Source organism: Rhamphochromis sp. 'chilingali', assembly GCF_963969265.1.
Source record: "Rhamphochromis sp. 'chilingali' genome assembly, chromosome: 2".
NCBI classification, from domain to species: domain Eukaryota; kingdom Metazoa; phylum Chordata; class Actinopteri; order Cichliformes; family Cichlidae; genus Rhamphochromis; species Rhamphochromis sp. 'chilingali'.
Window position 1 is genome coordinate 4,461,630 of NC_137930.1, and position 10,876 is coordinate 4,472,505.

Consider the following 10,876-nt stretch of genomic DNA (forward strand, 5'->3'; position numbering starts at 1 on the left):
AGTCAGGGGTCACCAATGTGGAGGTAAGCATCAACGAGACAGAGCTCTCAGTTCTCACTCCTTCTTTATTCGTCTCCAACATCAACTGCACATATCGCGCCACAAAACACAGGAACACACTTCCTATACACTGGGTGTGAGTGGAGCCCTCTAGTGGTCCACCACACCTCAGTTGTTTTGGCTATATGTTTGGGTAATTCATCTGTGTTACAAAACACCACCCCATCAATGTGACTGCATTTAGCTGGATGTGAGCAGACAGTATGTCTGTTAACACCTCAGAATTCATTCGGGTGCTTCTGTCCTGTGTCACATCATCAATAAACAGTAGTGTCCCAGTGCCACTGGTATCCATGCTCGCCTAAGGTAGGCTTTGAATCATGAGCTGCTCCATGTTTTCTCCATATTTTTTTCTTCCCATCAGTGTGGTAGAGGTGGATCTTGGTTTCATCTGTCAAATGAACTGTGCTGACTTGCACCTTGTGGTGAATCCTCTGTATTTACTTCCATGCAATCTTCCCTTTGTGGTAAACTTAAATATATCCATACACCTACCTCCTGGACAGTCTCGTTTACTTGGTTGGCTGTTGTGAAAGGGTTTCTTGTCACCGTTGAAATGATTCTTTGATCATCCGCCAACAGTGGATGAGCCGTGGACCTCCAAGTCTTTTTTGCATTGCTGAGTTCACCAATGCTTTCTTTCTTTCCTAGGATGCAACAAACTGTAGATTTAGTCCAAAGATCCAGACTTGGAGGCAAACCTGACCAATGGAAGATTGGCCTTTATTTACATGGTAGCAACAAATCCACAGCAATAGTGAAAACAGCTCTGTAATGAATCCAAGAGCAAAACACAAGGGCACACAAACAGTACATCACAGAAAAGAGTTAAGAAAACTGAGGACTTAAATACACACAAGGTAATAGCTGGCAAAACAAGATCACATTTAACACAACTAGGACAAGAGATTATTTAAAAAAAGCAAAAAACAAAAGAAAAAACAGAAAAAACAAATGCTGAGACTTGACAGGCCAAACTAAACACAAAGGCTAAACTGACTAAACATAAAACATATGACAGAAACACATTAGACATGAAGAACATAGGCGTGCAGGAAAAACTTGAGAATAACAATGAAATCGATGAATACAAAGGTATTTAAAAAACTGAAAACTACAAAAGTAGTAAATTCATCCCACTCCCATCCTGTTTTCTAGCTTCAGGAGCAGCAAGAAGACAGCTGTAGACTTTCAAAAATAATCAGGAGGCAGGTAAGGTACAAATAAGTGCAGAGGAGTCCAAAAGACAGTCCCCTTGTCTGTCACAGGCATCTCATTTTGTTTTGTTTTTTTACTCATGTTTAAAGTGCCTTTGGGTTTCTTACAAATCTAAGTAATTCATCAGCATCATCATCATCATTATAATAATAATAATTATTAATAATAATCATTAGTATGACATTCTCACTGTGGACTCCTCAGTCGTTCTCCTTAGGAACAATGGAAGGTGAGATGAACTGTGTCAGTGTGAAGCACTGAATTACAGGCTGATGTCAAAACAGGTGACAACTCTACTATTGGGGATGTTTCAGAGAAAGAGGAATCAGCACTGCTTCTGCCCCACCTGGAAATCCTCCTATATTTTGAATGAAAAATGCAAAATCTTGCATAAATATTTTTCTCATGCCTAAAGATGAATAAAAATACTTGAATATGAATAAAAAAAAATTTGTCCCCATAAGTGACTGTTGGTCCCCACAACCATAGTTGAGTGCTAATTTTTCTGTCCTCACAAAGATGTCTAAACATACACGCGCACACACACACACACACACACACACACACACACACACACACACACACACACACACACACACACACACACACAGAGCTAAGGCAGCCTGTCAGTACTTTATTTTATTACTTCCAGCCACCGGGGGGCGCTTGTTATCGTTTTTTCTCTGAAGCCAATGCCTCCGATCCTCAAATGCTTCATAAAATATCTTCGTAACTGTTTTGTTTACGTTTCATGATTCAGGAGATACGATATTTTAAAGATAGTTCTCTTTCTTTTCTCTTTTTTCCATTAAGCCCCGCCCAGCCGTGCAGCGTTGAGAAACAAAACGTGCGGCCGAACGCATGCTGATGACGACACCGTCGACGATCCACAACAACAAAACAACAACAGAACTCAGCTGTTTGCTAGCTAACTAGCCGGCCTGGTTGTTCAGCGCTGTTCTCGGCAGTTTCCCGTCACTCTGGTTTAGCCGCAGAAGTTTTAGAGCTGCTAATACGTCTGGCTATGAAATGGTTTCTAGAAAACCCTCAGTTATGTTCTGCAGTTGGGTTTAATTTTAACTTCCTTTGTCTCCTTTTTGCGGGCTTCTAGCTGATTAGCTTTACGACTGAGGACGGAAAGGAGGCTGTCTGCTCGCCATAAAGGTAACCACTCGCAACGCGCAAAAAACAAGCGCATAATGTCCAATGCGGTGTTAGTGCGCAGACTGTGAAATAGTCTAAATGTTGGCCTGTTGCATTTGAGAGAAGCTGGAAGCGAAGTATGAGTGATGGTGGGCGAATAACGGAACATTCAGCGCACCTGTGCTCAGGTTACGCTGTCACGTGATCTATCCTGTAACTTCACTCCTGCACGTTATCTGAAGTTATTAAATGTGGAAGTAGTAGCGTTACAAAAACCTGGTTGTTGCTCTATGTGCAGCACCTTGATCAACCTTTGTCGTTTTTAAATACATTTACTTGACAGGATTTCACAGGAAAAGCAATAAAGTTGCACTTTAAAGCAAAACGACAAATTAATGGGAACATGTTCTGCGCATGTCTTTCTGCTCTTTATTTATTTTTAGTTTTTTAATTTAATTTGTGGACTCCTTTTCGCTTAAGGCACCTTTCTTATGATTGGCTACACCAAGCAAAGTGGAGGCTTGAACGGCAGGTGGGTGTGGCACACGGATATCCTCATTCTGTCAAGGCGTAACAGAGCTGACCTCTGACCTTTTGGCTCACAGGAATTAGTTGTAGGTACACTGACGTCAGTATTTGAAACTTTGTATTTAATGTGACAATACACTACTGAAAGAGCATGATGCATATGACAGATAAAATGATATTTTGGCAGTGCTCTTTTCAACTTACAGAATGGGTTGACTTTATGTTCCTATTATATGTTGTTGTTATTTAAGGTGTTTCCTCCTGGGTTTACATTCCTATACTTTATACGTTATCATCACACAGGCACAGTTAATGGTTTATATCTCTCAGAAGTCAACTTGAAATGACCCACTGGCCAATTTTAGTTGGACAAAAAGCAATATCTTTAAGAATGAGCCTGGTATTTCTTTAAAAAATATTAGTATCCACAGCAGGGCTTATAAAACTGCAATGTTACATATTTGTAGTGTAGAAGTGGCTAATTATTTTGAGTGCTTCATTTGTATGTTACAAACTGATTAGGCCTCAGTCACACAGGCTTAGAAACAGAGTAATGATGTGAATTGCCTGACCAGTTGGCAGCTGTGCACCAAACCCTCCCTGCAGGCCTCGACTGGGACAAAAAAATCGGCCCGGGCGTTTTGACTAGAGACCAGTCCACAAAGTATTATAGGAAAAGCCATAAAGCCTTTGAATGAAAACAAATGCTGTTGTGACAGTAATGTACACGCTCTTGTTGGTATATATGATTTCTATACATTTTATATCAGATGACCACTTTGGTTTTAAGATTTAGAATTAATTATTTATTAAAAGCGAGACATTTTAAATGAGAATAAGAAAGAAAAGTATTTCTTTGTGCCCCCCTCTCCCTGTTAATACCCTACCTGGCCCCCTGGCAACACTTTGCCAGACCCGCCCCTGCACAGTTACCAGCTGTCAGCTACTTAGAAAAGGATCCTGGTGTTATTTGTCTCTCAGAAACGGTTCCCTTCATGTCACCTTAAAGGTAAACATGTTTCTCAGTCACCTGTTGATGATTCAGTAAGGACATCTCCTGGTTTCATCCTCATGTTTCCCTCTCACCACATAACCAAACCGATATCATAACCAGCAGCTTTTACAGCTGTGGCTCCAGCAAACATCAGCTGATACTAGAAATTAATATTAAATAAATTCTAACAACAGCTGATCAAGCTTAAACGTGCTGCTGTTGTTTAGCGCGACATCCGCTGGTTTCCTCTTTCTGGCACAAAGTGGGCGATAAACAAACAAGAGAGAAAAGCCGATCAGCTGATCATTGATCAGTTTCATGATTGAAGTAGCAACAGGAGAGGGAGGGGAGAGAATGAGAGAAGAAGAGGCAGCTGCAGCGTAAAGAGATAAATAAAATAAATCCAGATTTGTGTCTTTTTCTTTTTCATTCTAGCTGAAGTACGGGACAAATCGCGTTCCTTTCCACCTCAATACCATCTTCTTCTGTTTGTCTGTGATAAGACTGCTTTCAGAGCAAAGGGGAGGGTGTATCTGACCTCGGCTGTAACCACTCCAGCCCAGAGTCGATCATGAAACACTGGCCAATCCACCATCTTTCATTGTTTATACTGTTACAAAAAACAAAACATTGGCCCACCTGGCAAATGCCCAATGGCCAGTCCAGCTGTGCTTCCCTGTGATTGGTGACTGCAGTCACTTGTAGCTTGCATGGGAGGCATTGACTTGTCTGCAAGAACTCACCATTTACTCTCCAAGCTGCAGTGAAATTTGCAGCTGCCATCAGCCTCCTGTAACCACTCACTCATACACTTTTTACCCCTCAGCTGTAAAAGGCTGATGGGCGACAGGGACACCCAAGATTGTGAATGCGACAACTCGAGAAAATGGCAATGAAGGACTTTCAAATTGATACCATGTGTGTATCTTTAGTAAAAACAGACGAGTTTGAATCTTAGTGACATCGTCCTCAAGGTCAGGGGTCAGAGGTAAATTTTTCTGACTATCTTGAGAATGCGATAACTTGAGATGGAAGTCACTTAGGATTATTAAATTCATATCTACTAGCAGGCTGAGGGGTACCACTGGCTACTTGTTTCCTTTACCATTTGGTGGTTGCCAGCTGGGTCACTTATTGGTCTGTAGCCCTGGGTGACTGAGGCCTCGAGCAGCTTGTTTCATGCTCATGAACTCCAGCGAGTGTCATAAAACTGTTTTCAGTTACATTAAAAAAAATTGTGGGCATTGACCAGAGAAAACAAAGAGAAGGTGCTTAAGGTCTTAATCTACGTTGTCCATAAGATTCTGTAACACTGAGAAGGCTTTAGAGTCTGTTCTGTCCAAGGGAGCCCACGACAGATTTATTGGTGAGATTTAGGAAAATCAGCGAAGGTATTCACGTACTTGGTGAAGGCAATTAAGCCACAGTCTTTCAGGAATACTAAGGTTCAGTAAACAGCTCCACAAACCATCATCAGGCAGGCCGCGTTGTTAAGTTTTACCAGACTGGCAAAGACTGTAGCTGAGGACGTTTCCATGATGTTAAATGTAAAAACTCTTACTAACACTCTGAATTTAAGGAATTCAGCGAGAATATAAACATGAATATTGGCGTTGATGATGAGGATAAATGATGCGTACGAGACACATAGTTTAGTATAAAAATCACACAAACTAGCTCCTGCAGAGATTATTTTATTCCATGTTATCATCAGCAACTTGGAAAAAAAACGTATTTGTTTCTGCTTCATGTTTTTATCTTTAAGGCACTGATGCAACAATGTTTATGGCAAAGTCTGACTCCAAAACCAACTGGTGGAGATTCTGACCCCCACCAATGACCACGAATATTATTTCTTCACCGTTCATCATGTCCCCACGAAAAAGAACCCTCGTCCCGGTAAGCAGCCGGCGGAAAGCAGCGGACGACTACTTCCCCTTCAACTTGCTGCCGGTGGAGTGCCAGCTGCACGTCCTGTCCTTTCTGAACGAGGTGGATAAGTGTAGCTGCGCCCTGGTTTGCGCAAGCTGGAGCTGCCTCGTCCGCTCGTGGAAGCTGTGGCGGGTGGCCGACTACTCCCGTCGTGTTGGCTTCCACCTCGGTCAGGAGGGGTTGCTCGTTTCCAACCGGGAGTTCGAGAGGTGGAAATCCTGGGTCCAGCACTACACCTACCACCTCATCTCCCGCCGGGCCAGCCTGCTCACGCTGAGGGCCAGCTTCGACCTGGGGGATCGCTGCAACAAGTGGGGCGAGCTGCTGAGCCACCTACTGGACAATGTCCACTGCAGAGACCTCAGCCACCTCGACCTTAACTGGACTTTTACTCTTTTAGAGCCGCTCGACCTCAGGGTCCACTCCAGCCCCAGTTCCCACCAGGATAACATTACCAAAATGGACAAGGTAATTTGTTTCTACTGGTTTTATTTTCTAAGAACTGCCACCTTACACATTAGTTCAGGTAGAAAGAAATAAGTTTTCTTTATATCAAGCTAGAAAGCAAACAGTATATCAGGTATGAGTAGTCATTTTTTTCTTTATTTTGTGCTTTTTTGTGCTGTAGAATAAAAGAGAACAAGAGAAAAAGAATCAGGCATATTGTTGCTCTCTGGAGGTCTGAGCACAAACCCACGATTATATGATGTACAGGAGAGCATGAAGTCCTTATTTTTAGCAATCAAATTTTAACAGAGGCCATCCTGAAACAGGAAACAAGTAAATACCCCAAAACAGCTCCTCCTATTGTACATGTCAGTGCACATCCCACCTAAAAATCCACAGAATCCCATCTGACTTAAACAAATAACTACATGGTCTATAACAGATAGATATTTCTGTTAACTCTGCATAAGTCAAATCTTTTCACGTGGCTCTAAATGGGTCCCCAAACAGCTTTGCCTATTTTGCGGTTTCTACTGAAGTTTGCAGTGTTTTTTGACGTAGCGATTTCAGGCCTCAGTGGATGAAATAACTTCAACAAGGATCAACTTCAAGGCGACTACTAATTAGAGCACAGGAATCTGCTGATTGATATGTGATAAGGTAGTTCCTGTGTCGACGCCCATTTACCGAGTGTTCATTTTAGTCCATTTTTCCCCAAGCGAGGCCATTATCTTTGTGCCTTTTTAAAGTTTGTTCAGTTTTTATCATTAAAATATGGAAAACATCCTAACTCGGCAAAATAAATACAAAACCATAAAGATGGAAAAAAGGAGACAAATTACATTTTAAAAAATAAATAAAAAAACCTAAATGTGATGCAATAAGGAGCCAGTCCAGTAAGTGATGCAGAGGGTGCTTCAGTTAGTGTTTATTGTCTTTTTGGAAATTCTATTTGTGGCAACTGTCAGGTGAACAAAAAAGACATCATATTCACAGACGATACATGCATCAACAGCAGCTGGAATTTCACCAAGAGTCAGAGCATCACAGCGTACAAGCTACACACCTCATGTCACCACAGTCGTTCATTAGATTTATACTAGAAGGTAGAAAAGAGGTGGTTCCCTGTACCTGGGTCCTCATGATCGTAGCGCATCATACAGTCTTATTGAGGGTTTGGGGGGGTTTCTTTATTATCTACATTAGCGAAAAGTAGCAGGCAATAAAACAGAGTCAGAAGCACGTAGGTTATTTGTCCATAATTGTTCGTGATGGCTGCAGCCGTTTGGATGAGCTCTGCGTTAGCTGATGAAGGAATCCAACCAATGTGTTGATTCAAAATGACCTAAAACAGCAGCAAGTTTGGATGCATTTCACGACAAGCAGATGAATAATCCAGGTAACAGAAACATTCCTCCACAGTAACGTGTCCGGGATTAAACTACAAACAGTGTAATCCCCCCACATTCCTTCTTGCAGCTCAGATTAACACCCAGCACCTTTAACCGCTTTGCAGCTGTTATAGGATTAATGCATTCTTATGTTGTGTATCGTGCGGTCCGTGTAACTGTAGATGTTTTATTTTCTTAAAGATTTTTACTCAGTTTGAATTTATGCTTGAATTTTTTATAAAGGGTGTGATGACATCAGTATTCAGATGGTTTTGAAGCCTTTTAAGGTCTGAAGCTCAAATATAGCATCTGCTGTCCCACATGGTGCAACACTGAGACGAAGATATGTTTTACATTTGGAGTACCAGTCCACTTTTACATGTGTTTCATAGTGAGTGAGTATGAATCCATAGGGAGAGGTAGATTTAAACCCTATCGTAAGAGGAACAGAAGGAGTAGAGGTGTTTTCTGAGAAGCCTGGACAGCACCGGCTAACTCATTTTGCATAACTGGTTCAAGTTCCACCTGCAAGTGAGGCAAATATGAATGCAAGCATCCATGACCGGCAACGCTAATGTGTCACTTGTTTTCTTTTCTTTTGTCTTTGATTTGTCAGGTGACCCGCTTTCAGGAGCTGCTGAGCAAGCTGACCCAGAACTGCCCACGCATCTCCAAGATGCGCCTACATTTTGACTGGTCGGATTTGTCCGTGTCGCTGCTCACGCAGTTCCAGCAGCTCCGAGTCCTCGAGCTCAAATACTTCTGGGTCTTTAAATGCGTGACTCCCTCAACGCTGCAGATGCTCATCAAATCCCTGCCTAACCTCAAGTCTCTGACGTTAAACATCTTGGTGCCGCTGAGGAACCTCGGCATCTCCTACACCCTGGAGTCTCAGTCTCTGGAGTTTTTGGACGTGTCTCCGAGCCGAGGCTTGGTCTTCTCCTGCCTTAAGCTGCCAGCCCTGCGTGAACTTCGAGCCAAGAAGATTGTCCTGCGTGTCACGCTGGACCGCAGGACCAGGACGCGCATCCAGAGCCGCTGGCCCTGCCTGTACCACGTCCTCCGGGAGGGGACGCCGAGGCTTCAGGCTCTAAACAACGAGAGGCTCCTCCCTACATGGAGAGAGAAAAGTTACGGAGAGCTGACTGCTATCCTGGAACAGTCCTGCTACTGTGTTCAGCATCTAGACAGCTGGCTGTGGTAGTCAAACGCATGACATTACATGAAGTTCTTACATTTATCATTTTATGGTGAAATCTATAAAGGAGCTAAATATTGCTTTTACGTCGCATTTTTTTATTATTATTGTTTAAAAGAACTGAAGACTCAGAATAACAAACTTGTTGCTGACAGAAGCAGATAAAAGCTGAGATTTGATAGAAAAGTAGTTTCCAACTCTTTAACAGAAAGCTGCTGTTCCAGTTGGAAACGCTGTCCAAATCCTGACAAGGCAATCACCCACAACACAGCTTTCTTAATTTTGTCCAGTTTTCTCAAAGCTTAATGTTAATTATGTGATTGAAAATCTGCTGGAAACATTTGTAACGCCCACAAGCGGATATGCATACATTGTAGCTACAACTACACCATGAGATGTGTGCAATGAGGCCCAATACCAGAAGACAGCGTGTACTGGTGACGATTAGAGAATAAAGGCAAAATGTTTTAGATTTATTTATAAATTTTATTCTTAAGAAATAGAAATCAATATGGGGGGAAAGCTGTCAGCACTAAATTCAAAGAAATGAAGGTAAGAAAATATTGACTCTGGTAAAGTCTTAAAGTATGACTGCTTCATTCTGAAATTGTTAACTTTTGACTGGGAAAGACACTTTCTCCCTCATGAAAATATTTTAGCTCTATTCTATGAACATTACATTTGCAGATCTTACTCTAAAACTATTCTCTCACTCCTCAGTATAAATACAGAATAGGCTTGGTTTCAATCCCAGAAATATTGTGGCTCTTCTTAATATATCAAAATTTAATTTTACAGCTAAAAAATTGCAGTTTTTATTTGTATTGTGTATATGTATGTATGTGTGTGTGTGTATATATGTGTGTGTATGTGTGTGTGTGTGTGTATGTATGTATGTATATGTATATATATATATATATATATATATATATATATATATATTTTTATAATTCTATTTTTTTTTAAATTTTCTTTTAAAGACTTTGTACATTGCTTTGCCTTTATTCTCAGCATCAGATTACCAGCATATTTCCTCCACTGTAGAAAGCAGATGGTTATTGTACTGTATTTTGTACTCAGTCGTTCCTTGAATTCGGTTGTATTTATTAGCGTCGATTACTAACTCAAACGGAAGACACATCGAGTCTTTTGCTAGAGAATTGCACAGATGAACACATGAGATCCGTGTATGAATGCAGTAAATGGGTAAGAGTGTGTGGGAGACGTGGTGCAGGACCAAAAATGCCAACGTGAAGCTCTTCTTCCTAAAAAGCAGCTGAAGAACATCAGCTGTTTCGGTGTGACTGCTCTGACTCGGCTGCTGATTGCTTTCGTTAAGCTGGTGTAATTCTGATCACAGGCTGCCGGGAATGCAGAAACAGTTCATTCCAGTGCTGGGCCACATTATTTTAATCTCGAGTGCCCCCTCTGTGGGCAGGTTTATTGTTGATGTGCATCATGTAAATGTGTTTGTCTGAAGAGGGAGCTAATGAGTTTCAGCAAACTTTACCCTGCCCGTCTTTAAAATTAGTCAGCTTCTGATGTCTCGAAACTTTTTGCACATTTCCTTTGCTGTCACAAAAGGCTGATTATTTCAAGTCAAATTCCAGCTGGTTTTTTTTTGTTTGTTTGTTTGTTTTGTTTTCAGCTTCATTTGTCTGCTTGTGACAGCAGAGACAGTCGAGTTAATGCACTTGCCCTTCTTGTCAGCAGAGGTCCTTATTATCAAAGATTTGCCCTTGAAGATTTCTGTCCCTGTTTAAACCTGCACTGGTGTAACTGGTGGTTTACCTGATGGGCTCCTGTTTGTTTGTTTGTTTGTTTGTTTGTTTGTTTGTTTTTTTAATGGCTGAAAGAAAATGCTCCTGAACAATGTAAAATTACCAAGATTTTGCCTTGATTACCTGTAACACGGTCTGATTTAGATCCAAGTTGCAGTTATAATCTGAATGTGTTTCAACTGGA

The 10,876-nt window shown here is 41.4% G+C and overlaps 1 protein-coding gene across 2 annotated transcripts; it reads left to right on the forward strand.

The window, feature by feature from the left end:
* Nucleotides 1-2,024: 2,024 nt before the first annotated feature.
* Nucleotides 2,025-9,791, forward strand: LOC308387455 (uncharacterized protein). Of its 2 annotated transcripts, XM_080867511.1 has the most exons (4): nt 2,025-2,442; nt 2,902-2,953; nt 5,709-6,343; nt 8,330-9,791. In XM_080867511.1, the coding sequence occupies exons 3-4, from the start codon at nt 5,780-5,782 to the stop codon at nt 8,915-8,917; spliced, it is 1,152 nt and encodes a 383-aa protein (XP_080723637.1). In that variant the 5' UTR covers nt 2,025-2,442; nt 2,902-2,953; nt 5,709-5,779; the 3' UTR covers nt 8,918-9,791. The 2 variants fall into 2 exon arrangements, with proteins under 2 accessions (XP_080723637.1, XP_080723636.1); XM_080867510.1 differs by lacking the exon at nt 2,902-2,953.
* The last annotated feature ends 1,085 nt before the right edge of the window (nt 9,792-10,876 follow it).